The sequence below is a fragment of the Vanellus vanellus genome (genome assembly GCF_965231255.1).
Source record: "Vanellus vanellus genome assembly, chromosome: 4".
Taxonomy (NCBI): domain Eukaryota; kingdom Metazoa; phylum Chordata; class Aves; order Charadriiformes; family Charadriidae; genus Vanellus; species Vanellus vanellus.
Window position 1 is genome coordinate 19,283,983 of NC_138909.1, and position 23,086 is coordinate 19,307,068.

Sequence of the window (23,086 nt, forward strand, 5' to 3'; positions counted from 1 at the left end):
ACAGATATTACCAATCTGCCAGCTGGATGGCTGCGACAGTTACTGATGTTGGCCGAATAGCCCAAATCTAACAAGAGTTCTGTTCCTTGCTGCAGAGTTCTTCCAGAGTAACACAAGCACCTTCTCCATGTGTTGCAAGGTAAGATTTAAAAATACATATGTTGTAATGTGTCTGTAAGGGTGTGAGTGAAAACAGTAGCTGGAATATTTGAGTTGCTAACTGCATTTGAGAGCGCCTCACCTCTCGCTCTTTCTTGCCACCTGAAATCACACTGTTAGGGGGCATGAGTACTTTTCTTCTCTCTCTTTCCTGTCTTTTCTCGTTGGAAAGGGGTTGCTTTTGTGTTATGAGGTCCAGAGTTACAGCATAACAAGAAGAGCAGTTCTCCACCAGATAAGCAGATCAGAGCAAGGAAGGTATCGTCACTATGCTGTTTCAAAGCCCCTGTTGTCATCTTTTTTCTGTTAGAGATCCCTTGAGACTTAATGGGATAGCATCCCCATCTCCCTGGCCACTGTCCAGTATGATTATGCCTTCGTCCTGGGGTAGCATAACTTTGAGGTGATACTTCAATATTTGTCTCTTTAGCTTAGTCACCAATTAAGAAAAAGAAACTAATTTTCTGAGTTATTGAGCGTTTTGTCCTTTCTATGTATCTACAGTAGCGTTGCTGTGTCTGTGGCAGCAAAACCAAAGGGCAAGCTGTCACATAAGTGTTTCACCTGATGCCCTGCAGACTGGGCCTGTGTTTTTACGACAATGAGTAAGAAAGAGTTTTTCTGTGTGCTGTGGTAATTGCATTTGGCAGATAGCTACCTGGTTCCACGTCTGTCCCTTTTAAACTCTGCAGCTGAGAGAGGGTTGTTTGGTCTTTAATATCAATGCTGAAATTCCAGTTATTTTTCTGCTGCCTTGCACAATATAGTTTATTGGGAAGTAAATGGTCTCCCAAGAGCAGTGGTGGAAGCCCTTTCATACCAGGTACTAAAAGTTAAGTTGGTAGAAGTGGTGGGGGTGAAGTGATGTGACGAAGCCAGCCTGTGTCTGGAAGGCGGGCAGCTGACTGCATGTAGCTTCCCTACATCTATAAATAAGTGTGGGTAGGCTGACCTGGCTGCTTTGACTAGCTGTCAGAAAGCTCCAGCCTCTAGAAGTGGTGAGCTTCAGCATGCCTGAAATGGAAGTCGTTAGAAAGAAAACACTCAGATAATCTGGTGAAGGCTTCCACAAATAGGTGTAGATTTTGGAAGGTATGGATGGCCCTTTCTGATGTCTGGTTCTGCATTTTCTTTTGTCAAGAGGAGTCCTTAGAGTTGCAAATCACTTCAAAAAACTTGGCCTTGCACTTGAAGGACAATTACTTGTTATGTTGCTGAACACATCTCAGTTTTCAATCCTCCGCTCCATACTGCGGGCCTGGATGATAGCGGATAGCTCCTGGCATAAGATAGTCTTGTGGCAAGGCTTTTAACTCTGAAGTTAAATGTCCACGATGGTGTTTCTTTCTCCTGCAGAAGCACAGGCATGCCTTCTGCTCTTTCTCCAATGTCCTCTCCTGCCGGTTCTGTGAGTTCTCAGCCGGGATCGAATGCTAGCAACTGCAGTGGCAACAGCATTGGCTCTTCAATCACTGTCCCCTATAATATCCCAAGCATCACCTCTTCCTATGTCAACATCACTTCCTGTATCCTCTATGCGTATCATATTTGGGAACAGGCTGATGCACTGGCCAGGAAGAATAAGGGTAAGTTTTTGCCTTCTGGCTTTTCTGTCGTGTGTGTTGTGGTTATGTGTATGTTCTCGCTTAAATCCTAACACTCAACGGAGCAAACACCATACCTAAAGATCAAAGCATTAAATATGTTGAAATAGACAGCTATGGCATATTGGCAGGTTATTGGCAGAGATACTTGATGGTGATATATTGAGGAGTGTTCCAATTAAAAGATTGTCTTGGCATCCTCAAACGTCTAAGAGCTAAGGGATGAGGGTATCAAATGCAGGAAACCAGCCAACTTGCTTCATGGTAACACAAGAAGCGTAAGGGGTTTTTTGCTGTTTGTTTTTCCCTTTGGGGCGCAGAGCTTTTCTGAGTCGGTTCACTTTCTATAAAAACAGCTTTTTGGCCTGTAGCATTGTGTTTTAGTTTGTTTGTCAAACTTCCAGGTATTTTTGTCTTGAAAATGGTGAAACTGGCTTCTCTAACAGAGGATCTGAGCAGCACTTGAATTGGAGTCCTTGCTGGGCACGTGACCAGTATTTGCCGGTAGCATTTCCTAAAAATGCTGCTACTTTTTTTATTTTACAGTTTTGTTAATAAAAAAGTTGTATTGTCCTGTGGTACAAGCAGTGGTGAGTAAGCAAAAGCCCTAGAGTGGGTGCAGTTCTATAACCTGCCATCCCACGTGGCATTTGCAGTGTCATTTTTCATCAAACACAAAGTTTTGTGAGCTACTGTGGGCAAAGGGACGTATTGCCACGGTCTGTTGGCAAACTTGCAAAAGAAAGTAACCATGATGCGCCTGGCTGAATTGTTGGAAGGCTGTAAAAGTACTCATGCTAATGAGGCAGTTGCTGAAATTCAAAAGGCTTTGCAAGTCACCTTTGAATAAAGTAGCTCCAGTTGTTGGCTGTCTTGTGAGCAAATCTGTGCTCGCAGCAGCAATTCATGTGTAGTATTTTGGATTATGTCCTCAAAAGGCTGATAAAAGACTGTCACACAGAAGGCTCAGTGGATACTGCTGGTAAGCCAGAGGAATGAGTCATGGAGGAAGACCTGTAGGGGGGACAGCCTGAGCACAATCTTTCATCAATCAAGAGTAAATTCAAAACCTGCTCTGTGTTGCAGTAAATACTCTCAAGGGAGTGGATCTGTGCAGGAGAACAGTAAATACTCCTGTAGGCTTTGCATTTGCTGTCACTGTTCAGGACGGTGGAGGAGTTCCAGTTCTGATATTTGTTGATATTTGGTGTAATGTACAGGTTCTAAGAGGTACAGAGAGTGAGTACCTAAACCTATTGAAAAGGCCACATCCTTGATTCTTTTATGCAATTCATAGGGCTTAAGAAGAAGAAGAAAGAGCAGTGGCCTTCAGCTATCAAGTTCCCTTAAATGGAGAAGTTAGTGGAAAGCAGTTAGTTATAACTGATGTCCAAGGCACTTGTGCTGAGGTGCTTTCTGGCGGGTCCAAAACTAGGTGCTTCCAGTGCAGGACCCAGCTCCTCACTTCAGAGCAGTGCGTAATTCAGATCATGAGGCTGTAACACGTTGCCTTCTGGCCTCTGATGTTCCACAGCAATGACGAGCAGAGGTTGCATGTGTGCATGTAAAGTCACTCTCCTTTCACGTGGTGCTGTGGTCACAGATCAGATTAACTTCTGTTTGCTCAGGCAGGGAGTTTGGACTCCTCGTCTCTGCTTGCAGCTCTTCTGTTCCCCATGAAGGGAATGGATACCCATTTTGTAAACAAAAGAAGGAAAATCAGGGGAAATGCGTTTTCTGCTTCTGAATTGGAAAGTATTAGAAGGAAAGCGTTGTCTTCTCTGCTTCTGAAGAGTTCCTTGCGCAGCCAAGCAGAAATTTTCAGCCTCCAGGTTCAATCTTTGTGTGTAAAAAAGTAGAGCTGAGAATGGCCAGGTTCTCAAAAGGTATCTGGCAAGACGATTGAGGCTGGAGGGACTGGGGTGAGCCCGTGTTGCTGGAAGGCAGGTCACGCAGCAATGTCTTGGAAAGGTGTGATAATTTCCTGTAACTCACTGTCACCTGCCGAGATGATTGCCAGCGCAGAGCAGGGCATTTAGCCTGCCAGCACCTCCCGGCAGGTTCAGATATGCTGCAAGATCCATTTTCTGCCTGTGCCGGAGGAGGAGCACGGTGCCTGAATTTGGTGGCAGGATAGGACTCTGTTAAATCTGCCTGATGTGCCCAGCTGTAAGCAACTCAAATCAGGGCTGTATAGCCTGCCAAGCTATCCAAATTTTTAAACCTGCTCAATTGAGAAATCATGATGCCTTCGACGTTTGAGGATGGATGAAGGAGAGGGACCAGTCCAACGACAGCTGTGTGTGCTTCTGGGCATTGCTCAGAAAGACACTCGAATTTGGCCTGTTTAAAATCTGGGGGAAGCACACAGCACATGTGTGAACACCCAAACTTTTGCCCACCTACCATGGAGTCTCGACGTCCCTTTAAACCCAGCGGTTGGGGAGGCAGTTCAGTGTATGCAGGTGTGTGTGAGTACGTTTTCCTCTCATGTGCCCTGCCTCGTGTGCTTGGTATGCTTCCCAGCCTTCTAATGTTGCTGAGCTCTTTGCATTAATGCGTTTAATGGGACTTGCCGGCTGACAGTGTGCTGCTGTTGTCGCTCCTTGCTGCCCCCTTGCCTGTCAGACATGCCTGTTACGTGAAACCAACCACATGTTTTCTCTCTCCCTACCCTTTTTCCAGAGTTTTTTGCTGAACTCGGCACAGCGACGTGCGCTCTGGCACTGAACAGTAGCATGACTGAACTGGTACGCTACACTAGACAGGGTTTACAGTGGCTGAGACTGGAAACAAATACGCCTTAACTGGTGCTCCAGGTGGTTAAGTACCTTGAACTTTTTTGCACTTTTGAAGCCTCAGAAACAGTCTGACTTGTTGAATCGTTGGATACAAAGCACCTGCAAGGGAAAATAAGTTAAGGTGGAATGGATCTGGTTACACTGGAAAAACTTTGAATGGTGTTTGTAGGGTAGCGCTTTGCTGCCTTGAAAAAGAAGAGATGGAGGAAAGCCTCGATGTTGATGGCACCTTCCTTTAAAACGACAAAGTGCAATAAATTGTCTGAATGGCTCAATGTATTGATGGTCTATAAACATTTCTATTACGGATAACCAGCAGGACAATAATCACACATGAAGAAGTGCCGACAAGAAGGAAATCTGCCTCCAGACGTTATTACGCAACATCCCACAGTCCACAACAGTTGTGTGCCCAGAAGACATGTCAGAGAAGTGTTTTTGCAAGCACGGATGCAATCTTTGGTGTCTTTGTTCCTCAGATGGCAAGTAGCAACCTCATCAGCACCGAACAGCATTATGTTACAGTAAAAACAGCAAATTGGTCTGCCTTGCCAGCTTTCCAACCTAACCCTCTTGCATTTGTCAACCAGCTGCTGTCCTGAGAATTGGGGGAAGCCACTGCCTTCAGCGCTGCAAGTTCACTTTTTAAGTCATTGCTGCTCTGGTCCTCCTCCTTGCCACACACTCGTGCACACACATGCCCTTAGCACTCGAACTATGTTACTTAGGGTCTTGCTTGGTTTAAGGCTTGTAAGCCAAACACAGCTGGGGTGCCAAAATGACCAGGTATGGTTGGAAACAGCTCTACCCCTCTTCTGTGGTGGAGGGACATTGCTCACACTGAGGACTCCTTGTCCGGTTGCTTATTGTCGCTTCAATGGGTGGGGGTGGACAGCTGTACTGGGTCACCGTGGTTGCTTGGACATCGTTCTGAGCCTGAGAGGTTACATGTGGAGGAATCGCTTCTGTTTACGTGGCTGAATGTGGAACATAAGACAAATGTTGCGTTTGGATATTTGCCTGCAACCATTGCTGGTCTCGGTGAATATCTAAGAGCAGGATTTGGTACCAAAGTAGGGCATCCTTCATGTGGGAGATGACTCACTTGCTCTTTCTCAACCAAACTACAGCATGGGCCCAGCAACTTAGAAATCTGCAACTTAGACCACTGGGATCCTGCCTTAGTCTTCCCGCACCTTCAAGGGACTGTCCTTTTATGTTCACTTTATTAAAAGCCATAGTGCATTTCAGGGATAAGCTGTCCTAACCAGTGGAAGAAAGGTCCATGTCCTCCCCCTCCCCGTTTTACCTATCAAACTTCACTTGTGCTCCTTCTCCCTGGGGGAGAGACTGCTCTGAGTAAGCCAGGGACAGAGAGGGGCTCAGCATTAACTGTTTTGTTCTCAGGAAGCGCAGGGATGGCCAGCTGGCCTGAAGTCTTGATGTGCACTTTGGAGCTCAATTCCAGACTAGAGGGTCGATACCTTCTTCGGACTTTATCTTCAATCAAAGCTATTCTTAGGATCACCAGCTGAGGGGGAGGAGGGAAAGAAAAAAGCTTTATTGAACCTGAAGACCGCTGTCGGAGTCTGCCAGAACCGTAGCAGAGTGTTAGGGGTAAGCGTAAGGTGAAGCAGGGACATGAGTGTGTTCCCCCCCCAGTACTTTCACTTGCATACACCCACCTCTCTCCCTGCTGCCAGGCCGGGTTCCCAACAGAGAGCCACTTGCTCACAGCTTGCCTGCCCCAGGGGGACCTGCTGCAAGCCGCGAGGCAGGGTGTGCAACTGCTCCTGTCCTACCTCCAACTCGGTGCAGCCCGCGGGTGCACCAGGTCCTGTCCTCACCTGCCCTTTGGTCAATTTGCTGCCCAGATAGTGATAATCTGTTGTCCTGATCCTAGGAAAGCAAATGCAAGGGTGTCGGGCAAGCAAAGTTGGTAAGAAGACACCCGGTGAAGGCAGATGAACTATTGGCATTTGCTTCTTTACGGTTGGGAAAAGGCAGCATGCGCTCTGCTACCATGTGGAGGCGGTTGTGCAAGGGCTGCTCCCAGTCCCAGGGCAAATTCCCATGGGCTTCGGAGGAAAGGAGATCACGGGCAGTTCGTGTCAAAGGCATGTGGGGGCTATTTGGAGGCTCTCATTTCAAAAGCGATCTGTGGAAGCATCAATACCAAGCTACATAGCAGGAAGCTATGTTTTGTTTCAGGTCATGGAGAAGACTGTTTAAATAATAGGTAATTTTTAAAAAGCCATCATATTTCAACCTTGAGCCAGGTCAGAGGCCTGCAAAGGGTTAGGAAAGATGCTCATTGTTTTCACTTGGGCCTGTTCAGGCCTTTAAAAAAAAAAAAAAAAAAAACACAAACCAAAACAAACCACAAACAAACCCCAAACCAAAACATAGCAGTGGAGGAAATAGCATTTGCCATTAGGATAGAAAACCATGAATCCAAGAAAAAACAGCGGTGATGGTTGAGTCACAGAAGGAGAGGAGGCAGCTATGGTGGCAAAGCAGCATCATTTCCATGCAATATTTACTTAGAAGAAATAATACACGTGTTGAAATTGTCAAATGTTCTATTTTTAAGATGCCATTTATTTAATAGCTGAAAGCCCCACTTACATGGAGATGAAGATTTCTTCTCTAACAGGAAGTCAAAAGTCTGACTGCAATGTCCTTGTTTTTGGTTTTGTCCTCTCCCCTCCCTCTTGGTTCCCATTATAAATCTGTACACCTTAAGCTTATTTGGGGGATGTATGTCCCTCTTGTTAATAACTTTTTTCCTGCCCTGTGTGTGATGGAGTTTCTGAAATGGTTGATTCATTCATCTGGGGAAATAAACAATAAATGAAGTAGCCTGTGTTATGAGTTGTTGCAAGAGTCCTCGTGTTCTCAGCTTTTTGTAGAGAAATTGTAATTTGCCTTTTCTCTCGGAATGGTCTTAGTGTTTCCCTTCTGAACGAGGTTTAAGGATGAATTTCTATACAAGAAATGTCTGTTTCAATTGCTCCCCTGTTTATCGCCCCTTGTCCTTTCCTTTAGGAACAAGAATGGGTGCAAATCTAGATGCTCAGAGTGGCAGGAGGATCACGCCTCAAGACATCTGCCTCCTGTCCTCCCGAAAGGGATTCAGGGAAGATTGTGCTGGGGTCAGCTTCTGAGAGCTGCCAGAGCCTGGCTCTGAGCACTCGCTGACCGGAAAATCCCACGGGTTGGTTTCATGCAGTTGAACAAGTTAAATAAGAAAAGAAGGAGACAGGGCACACAAATGGCAGTTGAAGCGTGCTGCTTTGCGTGTGCCACAAAGGTGTTGCAGGGCACAGTGCTGGGAGGAAGGTCTGCTCAAGTTGAGTTCATGGATACGTTTCTGAAGTGCTGCAAGGAGGATTCACCTCAGGGAATCCCACAGGATTTCATGCCCCATGGTAGCTCTGCTTCTCATTGGTTAAGCAGGGTGGTCTCTTTGCAATGGCCTTACTCTTGTTTGGGGCTTTTCCCACTTTTTGTTTTATGTCGGGCAATGTAACTGTTCTTGGAAGAATGGTTTTTGCATCTCTCTGTGCACGATTGTGCTAAAATTCATGCATATCATTCAGGTCCTTTCTGCAATAGGCATTGCACCTAAGATGGTTGCTAATAATGGATGTGGTTTTCTAATGTAGTAAATTGTAGGGTATGCTGAAACCTGTTTTAATACCCACTAGATATGTTGCTGTTACAGATGTATATAGCAATGTAGACTTTTTTTGGTCGATGCACTTTTTCACTGCACGCTTAAAATCCCAATGGCAAAATTGGAATTGAAGTATGAATAAAAGGAAAAAATACCTAGTGTTTCAAGTGGCATGAAACCAGGTCAGCCCCAGGCTGATTAAAAGGTGCGTGGAGGGTAAGAAAAGAGGACGGGAAGATAGCTTGTGGTTGTGGACGTATGTATGTGGATTAAGCATCTCTGAATTTTGTTCTGGTTTCGGTGGGTCGTGAGGGGTAATTGGACACGAGCTGTCCTGTCTGCCGGCCAGGGTGGAGCTGTTTTTCCTGTGTCGCTCTCGTCCTCTGTCCCACCATTTCCTACCCCCTTGTGCCCCAAAAAGTATGTTTCACACACTCCTTGCTTGAGGCAAAAGCAAGGAGGGTTAGTTTTGGAGGTGGGAATGGAGATGGGGAGTGGAAGGAGGGATGCAGAGGAAGGGCGTGCGATGTGCCAGCAGGGAGGTCATCCAAAAGCCAGGGAGTGAGAAGGGGGAGCAGGCGGCCATGGGGCTGCAGCAGGTTTTGACCATCCTGCTCATCTTTCTGCCCTGGGGCAGCGCCCCCCCTTGGCTAAAAGGGTCAAAAATATTTTGGGGTGGTTTTCCAAGAATATTTTGTTGTTGTTGTTTGGTTATTTATTGAGCCTTTATTGACCAAACCTAATTTTGCACCTGTGTTTAAGTTGAGGTTTGTTATACGTTATAGATTAGCTTGCTTTCTCTCTTTGGCTTGGCTTACCCTTTTCAAAGGCAAACGTTATTTTTGGCAGTTTCTCAGCCCTATGCTGCTCTCCAAACACTAAAATAGCCCATTGGCAGCCTGTGCTTTCTTTATATTAATTGCACTTTTACTGACCCCCGTCACTACCCAAAACCAACAGTGTTCCTGGGCCATCATCAGCATTTCTGAATGTGTTTCTGTAAACTTTGCGTTCCTGAAACAAGGACTCGTGCATGTTACAATGGCAGCGTGCGATCACTGCTGGTTTGCGATGTGTTTTGTCAAGGTACAGGGTTCCTGGAATTCCCACTGGGTTTTTCTCCTCTCCTACTCAGTATTGCTGAACTTAAGGTTTTCTTTGGGTCCAGCATTTCCTATCATAGCAATACGGCAATGTTGTCCGCTTCTGTTGAGCCAGCCAAACTGCATCCCAACCGATAGCTTTTTTCTGTTCTCTTTCAATAGTTGAAGCCGTGTATCAGCCCGTATGTGGTCTGTGGCAGCTGAAAGGTATTTCTGAAAGTTGCTCCAATCTGTGCAATTTTTTGCTTGTTACACGTGAGGTGCAGCAGGCTCTGAACTTGCTCATGAGCTTTCCTCGCTGTTCAGAGAAGAGCTAGTTAGGCTTTTGCTTTGTCTTATTTTTCCGGAGGGCGTTGGGAGAGAGAGTTGAGCAAGATGCAATCTGCAAAGCAGAGCAGGAGCTGAAGGTTTTGTGGGTGGTGTTTTCTTTGCGATGTGAATGTGTACGGTAGTGCGGTGGGCGCTGGCAGGACTCGTGTCATCAGGTCTCTGGGCAGTACGTGAATTGTGGCATGCTGGTCAAGCCACTGCCCGTCTGTTCAGCTGCCAGCCTTGCATTTCTGGGTCATTTCTGTGGGATTTCTATTTCAACTGTTACCATACAGGGTTGGGATTTTTCTTTTTTCACCCCGCTTTAGGCATCATCTTAGAGTGTAAATAAAACTGCAATTCTCAGTGAGAATGTCCTTAAAAAGTAACTGTCAGGTTTCCTGAGCACAGGATGAAAAAGATAAAAATCAGATGTGTGATACAGCTTAAAAAAAAAAAAAATCTCCAAAGATACTGTGCCACCAATCTTTTGTTTGTCTTCTGTATTAAGGATGAATTGCTGCGTGTGTGTGTGTATGTATATATAAAATTAAAATATGAATTTTGACTTGTTTGTCTTCAAGTTCTTCAGATGAAAGAGATGTTGGTCAAAATTGTAAAGACGAAATTAAAAGCGAGCTGCCTGGGGGAGGGGGTGTTTCTTGTTTTGCTGAGATGTCTCGCCCTCCTCTGTGCTCTGCTCACGCACAGTTGCACAAGCACAGCCCCTGGGTGCAGCTTTGCTCGGAGGCGAGGGCTGGTGTGGCCATGCAATTTGTGATCATGCCACCATCTTCCTTGGTATGCAGTTGCATTTCTTAAAATATTCGACAGCACAAACTTGTCACTGCCTTCACCTCATTGCCGCTTTTTTGAGGGAAGATATCAAAATGTTGCATTTCAGGTTTTTTAACCTTGAAGTTTGAAATTTGGGTGTTCATCCTGATGAGACCGTGATGATGGGATTCATTTTTGTAAGCACTACTCTGGCAAAATATTCAAGCGTGTTTCCAAATCCCATTTATTTTGCCTGAGTGTGGGGTATGTTTTACTGGCACAAGTGTCTTCAGAAGCTCTAGATACCTGGTACGTATGTATTTTCCTTTTTTTCTCTCCTCTAATGGTACATGCGTAGTAGTCCGATGCTGCCCTCTGTCTTTTGGTTTATAACCCGAAAAAGAAAACAGAATTAGTCTTTTGTTTTACTGGTGCCTTTTGTCTGACAGCTTTGACCTTCTTTCGGTGAGGAAGACTTTAATTAAGGGCAGTAACTAACCTTCTGCTAAAGCCCAGTCATCAGTAGGTGTGAATCAGCAGCACATGAGTGCAGGGGGATGAATCTCAGCATAACCCCAAGGGGTTGGAGATAGCAGTGCCCCAGCTAACAACTTCAGCAGGGCTGGGCTGTGTGTTTCTGTGGCCACTGGCTTTACAGAGCAGGGCAAGTGTATGCTCACATCAGCTTTCCTTTTTCCCCTCTGAGAGGCTGTGGTGGAGGGAGTGTCGGCACGCCTTGGAGCAGCGTTGTTGGCATGCCTTGGAGCAGTGTTGGTGCCAAGGTGAAATGGGCTTTGTCTGAAAGCCAAAGTGCGTGTGTGTGCAGGCGTTGCAAGGAGGAAAAGAGAGTGTGTGGAGCCAGAGGGGCTGGCCCTTGGGGAAGCGTGAACTCGTAGATCTTTGGCGGTAATTAGATAAGATGGATTATGGTTAGCTGGTGTAGGGGTGCTCCAGCAACCCACATCAGGTGTGGAGTGATTAAAAAGCAAGGAAACCAGCCTGGGGGGAAGCAGACCAAGGTGTGAGTTGCTGGGAAAGAAGCGGTGAGAGAGAGAGAGAGGCATGGCAGTCTCTCGGAGGTAAAAGGAAGACCTTGGGAACCAAATGGGAGTAGCGAGAGCAGCTAGGATGTCCACTGAGGACAGGAAGAAAGAAGGGCTCTTTGGCTCTGCTTTTCCATTCCTGTCCTTTCTGTCCTGCATTCACCAAGATTTTGGCTGGGGAGCTGGCACCTGCTTGGACAAAAGAAAAGTGAGAAGCAGGAGGAGAAAGTTGCCATGTGGCTTAATGTGCAATGACAATGTGACATCTAAATGCACTGATATTGGCAGCTGTAATGTGCTGTTTGTTTCATCTGGCGGCTGTTCATTTGGAGATGTGACTTGGACTGTGTCAGGACAGTTCACGGCTTTGCAATTACTTTCTTCCAGCAGCCCGTGCTGAGTTAGGTGTACTGAAAATGTGTGTAGGGGAAGATAATTTGCTTACGATTCTTGGCCCAAGTTAAGTCTTACCCATCAAGCAAATAAGGACACAAAAATGTTTCTCGTTGGCTATTGAACCAGAGCCAAGCCTCGCCGCCACTCCCAGGAATGGCTGTAGCTGTGTACTTGCAAGCTTAGACTATTAATTTTCAAGACCGTTAATTTAATAAGCATCAGAGAAATTATCCTGTGGGACGCTGCCAGGTAGCAGGGGCGCTTCAGAAGTCAGGCAGGCAGCCGTAGCCACGCACACGTGCATTCTCTTCATCACAGCCCAGTGTACATGTGTCTTATTATCTCTGTCAGGACGCTGGCTGCCGCACCACCTGATGTAGGTTGTGTGCACTCATTGAAAGATTGAGTCACCATTTCAGTGCAAAACTTATGGCAGGTGTGTATCTGCATGGGCTTTTTGCTTGAAGTGATGGAACACGATAATCCCTGCAGACCAGACAAGTCAGATGGCAGAAATTACAAAGCTGCCTGTTGACTTTTTGTGTGTGTGTGTGTGTGTGCTGGAACATGTTGAAAATGAAACTGGAATCCAAGGAATTGCGTTAAAATGCCGTGAAGTGGCAGCAACACCAACCATGCTGACAGAGCCAGGAAAGAATTACAAATATAAGGTTCATCTCCTGGCTAAGAGTGCTTTATTTGCTGCCAGTTCCAGTCAAGAGAACATGCAAAGGTTCAGAAAATAAATACAGATGTGGTAAAAGCAGCCAGCAAAAAAATTTAAGTGGAGCGTCTGGAATAGAGTACTTGGGTTTGCAGAAATGTGCACTGCAGCGGTGTTCAAAATAGTTTTAAAAGCAGTTTCAGCCTAAATGAAGATAGAAAGCCCCATTTAACTGTGGGACTAATATGGAGTTACGGACTTTCCAAGCATTTGTTCTACTTAAGCTTGACCAGGTTAATTGGCTGAATTTTTATCACCCGATGACAACTTATTTGTAAAATGGGTCTCCGTGTCATTTGGTGTCGCAGCCGTGGTCCCATCACACAAGATCACACGGCGCATCCTGCAGCAGTCTCAGCAGACGGAGCAGACAGGCAGCAAACGAGGGAAACACAACCGCTTCTGTTTCTCATTGTGGTTCAGGGCGGTTACGTTGGGCTGGAGTTGTTGGGAAGCTGCGCCATCAGTGTTGCATTTTGAGCACTCAATTTCATCTTTAACAAACCTTTCTTTACTTAGGAGTTTCCCCGAGTCGACGGGGCCTGCCCCCGTTCCTCAGTGCTTGCGGTTTGTAGATGGTTTTGCCTGTTGACAGGAATTTTCTCATGCAGCTCATTTCTAACTCCTATAAGAGGTGGAATCACTCCAGAGTCAAAATGTTGTTGCAAGTGGTGGTGAGACACAGAACTGAGGTCATGCAGTTGGGATGCAGGAAGGCATCCCGACTTTAGGGAAGTGCATACACAAGCTCAGAGCAGCAAAGTAATCTCATAAAATTTCCTGGGGCTTTGACAGTCTTACTGCTGCTGGATTGTCTGCATCTCTCTTGCTGGCACTTGAATGCAGTCGGATTGAGCACAGAGTGCTGGTTTCAGAGCCTGCTGCAAGTCATGCTGGTGGCAACTGTGCTTTTATTTAATTACCTTCCCACTGCTCTAAAAAAAGTGTCTTACCAAGACAAGGAGCAAGAAAAGTTCCTGGGTTCTGATGAGTAAATTGTGCCTGATGTGTTCAGTCTCCCTACGTGCGTGCATGCTGCGAGGGTTAAGAACGCTGACGCTGGAATAACTGCCTCCGGATCCCACTGTAGGTGAAAGCAGATCCTGGAGACAGACACGGGATCCCTCCAGCGCCTGGCTGGCATCCTTGTTACCTCCTGCTTCCCTGCAGCAGCCCGAGGCAGTGGGTTGGTTGCCTGTTGGTTGTGCTGCGTAAACACAGGGTGCGCGCAAACCCTCTGCGAACGCTTGGTTGGTTGCAGGGCTGCATCCCCCTCTACAGGCAGACGTTTGGGTGAAATAATTTTCTCTCCACCCCTGTTCAAACAGGCGGAAATAGTCTTTCCGATGGGATTAAGAGTGCATGCGTGTATTTTGTTTATGGTTTAAAATATGCAAGTAGCACATGCGTTGCCTTCTAAAGTCTTCTGTCCACGTCTGAATGTTTTAGCAGTTTTGCTGCAAGCGTGGCTCTCTTAGGAATGAGATGGCTTTGGGGAACGGCAATATTAAAAAGTAATCAAAGCTGTGAAAGTATAACCAAATTCTCACAACCCTCTTTGAATGTAAACAATAAGGTATGAATTTAAGATTATTTTGAGAAGACATAATTTACAAAATTGAAATAAACACGAAGACATGCAAGATCCTTGCATCATCATGGTGTTATGGCGTGTTCTGAAAAAATGCAATCAGAAATTACTATTTGAATGTAGCAAACGGAATCCTGACTTAAAGAGAAATCTTTGTCTTTGTATTGATCTTCCATACGTAAAAGTGCTCAGACTAAAATGTCCTGAAGACAAACACAATGCGTGGCCCTTGGCAGCTGTACGGTTTGGAAGGAATTGGGAAGCCACAGTCCCAAGTCCTGAGGTGAGGAGCAGCGGCGTGCGTGAAGGCTGCTGTGAGGCAGCAGGAGAGCTGAGATGGGAGGCGACATGTCCCAGAAGCTGGGGCGGCAGCAGGGTGACCCGTAAGCACTGGCTGCGCACCAGTGTGACTGGAGATACAGGGCCAAGGGGGCTGGTCGGGAGTGGTCGAGTCTGGTCTTGCTCCTCCCAGAAACCCATGACGGTGTTCAAATCAGCAGGCTGGAAACTTGGACGTGAGTAACTAACGGACATCTTTGGGTTCATGATTTTTATGGGTCAGTTCAAGGCTTTTAGGTGCAGGAAAAACATTAACAGAAGCAGTAACAATTTGGGATTCGGGATCATTTGGGATCAGAAGTTGCATCTAAACATGATGCACGATTTCCTGAGCTTGGATGTTTAAATACTTTGCTATAGCAAATCCCGAGTTTAGTTGTAAATTAGACGATGCGGTGGGAGTTAGGGCCTGCTGCCACTGGAGGGCTGCCTCACCACGGGGAGCCAGGGTGGGCTACATTCTCCCCTCAGCCTTGGGGGGGTGGGGTACTTCTTTGTCATCATTATCCTGTTGCCAGTAAGAAGAAAAACGAGTTTGCTGGTGTTAAATTACGAGGGCTTTATATGCAGGTAAGTCATTACTTTGTTGCCACAGTAATCCTACGCTTTTTTAAATTTTTGATATTTTGACATCATTATCACATTTCCAGCAATAATGTTTCTAAAAACAGTTCTGCACAAAATATTTGTAGTTCTGGTGCTATCTAAGATTAATAACGTGGACACCGCTATACTGGCAAGAGGGTTGTTCCTTGTAAACCTTTTCTGCAGTTTTCCTGCCAGCCCTTAACAATACGCCTCGGAAGCCCGAGCACAAATAATGTTGGGGGGAGGGTTGCGTACGAATTGAACTACAAGAGAAGTGTCTGTCTTACAATCGTGTTCAGCCCTAGTGCCACTTGATTTCCAGCTATGGGGTTGACAGCAGAGCTCCTCCCACACCGCAGGGAATCCCACTGCATTTGCTGTAACCTTATTTCCCTGCTGAACACGCACGTCTCCCTTTGGTGCCTGGAAGGCGACGGCTGTCAGTGTGGTCCGGATGCGTGTGAGTTATTCACAGGCTGCACCCTTGGGTGCTAGCACTTTCCCATCAAGAGGAGAAAAGTATCAACTGGTACACAGCACCCCCAGGCAGCTTGGTTTCACAGTCAGTACTACTTTGTGGAAAATCTTCCCCCCACTCCCCCTCAAGTTTTAGTGTTATCCAGGACATCCATAGAAAAACGTGTTTGTTTCCAGAGAGGGAACCTGCACCTCTTGGTTCCAGCCCTCCTAGCCAGGTCAAGAGCCACAACGGTGTCAACATCCTTGCCTGGGGGCAAGGGCAGGAGCAGGGTGGTATGGTTTGCAGCCGTAACGCAGGATTTTCTCTGCTGACAAAGGCTTCCGGTTGGGAATTATACTCTGCAGAAACCAAAAAAGACTCATTGTTTTAACCTTTCCCCACAATAGCATGCTCCAGTCATGCTAGAAACAAGGTGCTTTGAAGTACAAATGTTTTATTGCAATGTTTCATTATTTACAGTACCGTCCACTTTGTCCCTGGGTGCTACCAAAGTGCAAAGCCATTTGAAACAGAAAAGCTAAATGATAGTAACTCAACAGCGAAATGTGATTGTACCTTATGGTCGTACTGCCCTGCCTCTTCCCTGCTACTGCGTGCAGAGAAGTTTGCTGCTCTCCCTCGTCACTTGGAACAAACTTTGGTCACAAAGGATTGTCAGTTGTCGGTCTGTTCGCGGTGATGCAGGAACAGCAATGTGCAGTCTTTCCAGCTGGACGTTACTTGGAATACAGGGCTTCTGAATGCGTAACAACAGAACTTTGTACACAACACTGTCAAGTTCATATTTCAATTTTTCGTGTAAGTACTGGTTTATTTCCAATTCTTTTTGTTGCTGATTCTCTTTGGCTTATAGAAGCTTTAAGTCATCTGTTTTGAGGCTTAACTATCTTAAAAGAGCCTGTACCTCTAGAATTACCACTGAGTTGCTACTGGCTACTGAAAATGGACATGTCATCTCCTAGAACTGCATTTAAAGGTCTTTACAGAATACTGCAACTTTTACCGTATGTTTCCATTTTGTATAAAAATGGTGACTCGGACACCTCTGAAGCTGACATTTTCACACACTGCCATCTTAAAGTAGGACAAATTACACTCGTTACTTCAGGAATGACCTCTCAACAGAAACTTGCCTTTGGGGGGGTAGTTACTACAAATTTTATTTGAAGACTTGAGAATCCCAGTATTCTAGTGGGTAAGCTCAGGTCAAGAATCTTTTCAGCTTTCTAACGAGTATATTAGCTTGAGAAAGTACATTGAAAGACAGGTTTCAGACCAAGTACCTGCTATTTCCACTGCTGCCAGCAGTCCCTTCGGACATGGGCAGTGAACTTCTCTGCTCCACTTCTCTTAGTGTGCAACAGGGATGTCGTTACCTTCTAAAACTTGAGACGCTTTGTGTTACAAAGCTCTTACACAATTAGGAAATGTTTAAGACTACATTCCCGAAAATAAGTTACATTAAATGGCACTCGAGTCCTTCAGAAAATGCGTAGCAGGGCTGTTGGGTAAGGCTCAGCAGTACTAACTGCTGCTCTCTCTCCTCACCCCATGCCTGGTTTACAGTTCAATAATGAGTCCCTGTACCAGTTGCCTCAAATGATTCTGAAATTACAGCTTCTCAGAAATGGGATGATTGCAGCTCTTGGCAGGTTTTCTCCTGTGAGTTATACTTTTATTCCATGTTTTCACAGACTTTTCCGTATCACTACTGATAGAAAGCCACCAAAAGCTTTACAGTTGCAGGAGGTAACATCTTCACAAAGAAAATGTATTGTTTGCATTTCTTAACCTACCATACAAAACACGGTGTTTAAAAGCTCCGCAGTGCCTCCCTTCCTATCGTTCCTCTGGAATTTGGAGGAGGCAGCAGAGCTCACATGCAGTCAACAACATTGCTGGATCCTTGGCCCACGTCCCGGATCTGGCTGCTGAGACAAGAGCACACAGCCACGCCTGCCCCTGCCCTGCAGTGTGACACAGGGCCGACGAGTTCCCACCTAAAGAAGATGGCAGAGGAAAAAAAAAAGAAAAATAAGTTCCTGTTCTTTCTGAGCAAGCGGAAAGTATTTCTTTTCTGTGTCTGAAATTCTATTATACAGCCTAGTTATATAGTCTGTGCAAAATATACCTTGCTAGTTTATGCTCATTATTTGTCTGGTAAATTTAGTGCAAAATCGGGTTGAAACAACCAGAAGAATGTAGATTCTTATTGAGCGAAGGGAAGAGAACAAAGGACGGAAAGAAGGAGGAGGAGGTAGTGCTTTTTTTATTTACAAGAATATTTATTTACAAGAAGAACCTAATGGCATAAGCAGCACTCCTGCATCGCTAGTCATGGATGTAATATGTTGATCTCGCAAAATTGACGTGAGACAGAGTCAATTAAAATTTGGAGTATTTATTAGCAAGCGGCAGCAAGCAAAACAGCGCTGGGCGGCCCGGGAGTCTCACTCCACTGACGGCGCGCACTCAATGCAGCGGCCTTCTCAAATATATATGGTACTTTTTACATAATCATAAGATCTCTTAATACGGCTATACATATGCATAACCTATCCCCGCTTCGTATTAAAATTAGCTTTAAGAAGTCATTTTCATAAACTCCTCCTAACTGCGCTTGCGCAATGCTTTGTGGTGGTGGTCGCTGAGGGTCTTGAGGATGAAGGCTGCAAATTCTTCTTCATCACTTCAAGTAACCTTTTGTCCCTGCGCAGACTCAGTTTTTCTTTTTGGTCTCTGTCCAGACTGCAGGGTTGGTTTCAGCCGCCTTTCAAGGCCTTCTTTTATTTGTTATCAGGAGCTGTCCTTGGCAATGCCTCAAGACTTCTTGCTTCGTCCATTTTTTTTATCAGGCCTGTTTTTTAGGTTATGAATTACTACTAGTTAATTAGTACTATATCTTTGACTCAGTCCCCCCCCTTTTTCTAAAGAGTTAGTAAATTCTATAAGGATTCTTCATCTAACATTTTCTCAAAGTATTTATCTAAGTGCTATAGGTATCTCTAAAACTCTGGCAGTACTAAACGAACACCTTTAAAATTACACAAATTAATATCTTAAACACTAGTATTGCCAGTGGTCTTGGGGTGAAGGTTTCTTTCTTTCAAGTCTTTTCACAATTTATTATACTTTGTCTACATAACTTGACCCTGCAGCTTAGTCTTGCCTGCACAATCATGCATATCTTGTTTACACAGTAAAATGTTGGCCATCTTGCCACCTCTTGTTAAGCAGTTGCCTTCTTGTGGAAATGTAAGTTTTCAGGTTTGGTGAACAAACGATGCTGAGTTTATCACAATTCCCCCCTTTATTTTTTTTACTATTTTGTTCATCAAACTGCTTAAGCTTTTGTTGACTTAAAATAAAGGTTTCTTTTGGTTTTGGTATTTTTTTAGGGGTTCATACTTGGCTCTTATAAGCATTAAATGAGCTGCTTTTAATTTGCTTTTTACAATTGCAACTATTTTGTTGCTTTATTGTCATTACTAACACTTTTATTGTACACAGGCTTATTTGCAGATTTGAGAAAGGTGGAGTGCTCTTGCCTTTGCTATAGGTATTTCGATATCTCTGGCAATTTATATATATATATTTTATTTATTTATTTATTTATTTATTTATTTATTTATTTTCTTTTGTTTCCTGGGAGAGTGTGTAGACTTCGGGAAAGTTTTAAGGTTGCTTGGGTTGGGAGTTGTAAGTCAAAGGGCATTATGTGTCATTTCTGGAGGTGGTTTATTAATCTCAATCCCCACAGCAGTACGCCTCTGCCTCTTCCTCTGCCTACTCTGTTGCTTAGAGCAGCGAGGGGTACCATCTTCTCGGCAGCAGTCGTATTTTTCAGGGGAACCTCCTTCATATTTAGCTCACCTTGACTTACATGCTTGTCAGTTTTTATTTTTTTACCTCCTAAGCTCTACACCCTATCTTAGACACTGTCTGTCCGCAAGTCACCTGCACAATTTTGGCCTCCGTTAAACAAGGTTCATTTGCATGGAGACAACACTTCTCAGGGTTCATGCTTTTGGCAAAGATATTTTACCACTTCTTAGATTCTTTTATGATTTTCCCGGTTGCAACTCTTGTGCGTAATGTCTGTAGTTATAACATTCATGGCAAATACTACTAAGAGGATACCCATAGAGGCAGTGGACCCACCACTTTTCTTTACAAAGTTTACACTTAGACAAAGGGATAACAAATACAGTTAGGATTTCTACAAAAGACAGTTTCATTCATTTGTCTTTCTTCGGAAGGTAACCTTTAGGTTGTCCGGGCTTCCTGTTGCCTCTTAATGGGAACTTCGAACGGGTCCTTTGATTCGGCTTGCGTGAGTCCACTCTTTTTCAGCAGTCCGAACAACAGAATCTGTAGTGAGTAAAACAAGAAAAGGTACCTCCCAACAGGGAGTCAGGGATGATTCTTTCCAGACTTTGATCAATACTTTATTTAATTGTAATATTTAAAGGCGGTCTCTGCACTCTTAGTCTTTTCTTTATTAACTTTTGCCTTCTTTTCATGCACAGGAGAAAGAGTCTGTCTCTCACCTTGAAACACGCTCCACACTGCAACCAGCTCTCTCACCTGTGCACTACCTTCTCCTGTAATGATTTGCTTCTTGGTTTTTACTTGAAGGGCCACAGCCCGGTACTTCTAAACTTTCTCTTCTCGCTTCGATGAAGCATCAGTAAACTATGCATTTAAAACTTGCTCTGAGAATGGGGGAGCGACTTTGATCACAAGGGAAAGTTGGGGGCATCTCCCTATCCAAGTTCGCCTCATCTTGGATAGGCAGTATTTTAGCAGTTCTTTTTGTCACAAAAAATCGCAATAGTGTTTTATTTGAGCATACTATTTTTTTTTTTTTTTTTTTTTTTTTATGGAGGCGCGCTGAGCCACCCCGTCAGGGGTGGGGTCTTTGTAAATTTTAACTTTTTCTTGTATGTGAATGGTTTCAAGTTCTTGGGCCAGTACATGATGAGCTGGTGTGGGGGAGTGTTTACATCCTTGAGGCAGTCGAGTAAACGTATACTGCCCCCCCCCCCCCCCCCCCCCCCCCACGTGAAAGCAAAGCATTCCTGTTTCACAGGTTGCAGCGGAACCATAAAAAAATGTCTTTGACATCAATTGTTGCTATCACCGGGTGAGATTGTTTCTGAATGGTGGCGATTAACTCAGCGATGTTTGGCACGGCAGCCGTTAATGGGCCTGTATTGTTATTGAAGCGCCGGTAGTCTACAGCCAATCTCCATTTCTCATTAGGTTTTCTCACGGGCTATATGGGAGAGTTGAAGGGGGACTGTGTCGGGACTACGACTCTCTGCTGCTTCAGATCTTCTAACACGGGGGTGATGCCCTCCCTCGCTCCCAGGGGTAACGGGTAGGGTTTCACATTAGTCAAGCGGGAAGGGGGGGGGGGGCGCCGCTTGTAGCAGGCGCACTGACACACTGAAATTCTCGGTTAGCCTTCTAACCTGAGGAATGCTGAAAGACTGTAAGTTTCCTTGGGTGTCCCGCCACTGTCTTCCCTTCAAAATATTTATTTTTAGGAGATTTATTTGGAAGGGCTTTATAACCGCCATGGTGTCTACCGGACTTTCCTCTCCTGGTAGCCACAAGATTACCGGAGTCATGGGCACAGATTGGGTTTTCCCCAAAGCATTTAGTACTATTAGGTGTTTAGAAGGGGCCGAGATGCCGCACTGTTCTACCTCACTCCGATTAATTGCTGTAATTTGGGCCCCTGTATCAATTAAAAAAGTCACGGGCTTTTTCCTTGGCCCTACTGCAACTGTAATTAGTAAGTCTCCTTTATTATTGCAGATGAGTTGTCTAATAAACGTTTACCCTCTGCCTCCCCTCTCACCTTGGGGGGGCGGAGGATTTAGCTTTCTGCCACCTTTTTGTTTCTTTTGAACCTTTCTTCTATGTCCACGGGTGGCGCCGAAGGTGGGTTCAGTGTGAGCGGGGGTCTTTGTTCAGACCACCTCCGCACTAGGAACTCTAGCTTTTTGGTGGGGAGCCCCATCCATTAAGTCTTGGGGCACCTCCTTTTGTAGTTCTATTTGCCACAATTCTTGCTGGAACAGAGGTCTCTCTCTCTTTTTTTTTTTTTTTTTTTTTTTTTTTTTAAGATCAGGGCTTTTCCCAGAGAAAAAAAAACCTAAACAATGATTTATTCGCCTGCTCCTCCGTCCGCACTGCTCTAGTTTCTGCTTTTTGGTAAGTCGACTTACTGGCCTGTATTTCTTTCTGTAATTTATTAATTCTTGAGTCACTTCCCCCTCTTCAATGGGTTCAGCCCCCCCACCCCCCGACTAATATGCGGCTCTCTGGGTTAGAGACCATGGGGCTCGGAGGTCGCCCGTTGTGAGGAAAACGCCAGGGCCCTAATATCCCTCTGCTCCCTTTTTGATAAAATGATTCCGTTCTCTCCCGACAGGGATATACTCCACACGTATTCGGTTTCGGATTTCTTTGCCATCCTAGCAAAATCTTTCCGTAGTTTGGCTAATTCAGTGGCGGTAAAGGGGATTCTGTTTTTATCAGTGGATACATGTGGGGGTGTTATCTGTGGCGTCTTTTAGTTGGGTTTTTGTTTTGTGGTGTTTTTATCTTCCTGACGATAAATTGGGCGCACCCCTTTTCCCTTTGGCATTACTTTTGTCTCAGCGAGGGTGTCTGACTCCTTTAGGAGCTGAACTCAGCTTCTCTTTCAATATTAAGTTTTTTGCTCTTTTCTTCCTTTAGCACCCGCTTGGTTTCTAGGAACTGTTCCTGCAGCGGCGCCAGTGCCGCTTGTATTGAGGCAACTATCGCCTCTTCTTGGCAGGGCGCCTGCCTCTTGTCCTCCACCGCAGCCGCCAGGCACGCTCCCAGCACAGCACAAACAGTAGCTTTCCCTTTTCTCTTTCTAGCTTTAGCTTCTTTGTGCAACACCACTATTCGGTTTATGACACCTTGCAGTTGGAACCAATGGTTCCGTGCTCAATCTCGTCCCGAGAGTGAGGGGCGAGAACAATACCTCTCTCAACAACTCGTTTAATCCTTGCTCTTGCCAGTTTTCTAACTTTATCAATTTCTTTCTAATGTCTGTCCATGACTTTACCACAAACTGAGTTTTCAACAGAACTTGTCTCACAGGGGTGGTGGGATCTAGCCTTGAATAGAGTTGCAGATTCTGTCGCAATCTGTCTAGCCATTTAGTGGGGGGGTTCATCTTTCCCTTGATGTTCACTAAAAGCTTTATTTATATTCTGTCTCTGAGGAACAGATTCTTTAATTTCTTGAACAACTCTGGTGCGCAGATCCACCATATGAGTTTTATGTTCAGTGTCTTGATTAGTCCAGTTTGGCTGCTGTAGTAGCCATTTAATGTCTGCGCCTGGACTATGTCGATGTTCCCTCTCCTCCATTATGAAAATCCTTTTCACTTAGGGTGAACACACAAACTCTGCACCGCACTCACTCAAACACTCACTCAGTCATA

The 23,086-nt window shown here is 45.2% G+C and overlaps 2 protein-coding genes across 2 annotated transcripts in view; both read left to right on the forward strand.

Annotated features, from left to right (window-relative positions):
• LOC309671209 (AF4/FMR2 family member 1-like) overlaps window positions 1–4,813 on the forward strand; it is a gene marked incomplete at its 5' end in the record, with an annotated part of 39,304 nt that extends 34,491 nt beyond the window's left edge. The window contains 3 exons of the mRNA XM_082482414.1: window positions 96–139; window positions 1,516–1,745; window positions 4,449–4,813. Coding sequence (XP_082338540.1) covers window positions 96–139; window positions 1,516–1,745; window positions 4,449–4,570 — 396 coding nt within the window. The 3' untranslated portion in view covers window positions 4,571–4,813. The remainder of the gene's footprint in view (window positions 1–95; window positions 140–1,515; window positions 1,746–4,448) is intronic.
• LOC309671545 (kelch-like protein 8) overlaps window positions 1–23,086 on the forward strand; it is a gene marked incomplete at its 5' end in the record, with an annotated part of 659,404 nt that overhangs the window by 516,674 nt on the left and 119,644 nt on the right. The gene's annotated exons all lie outside the window — the stretch shown is intronic.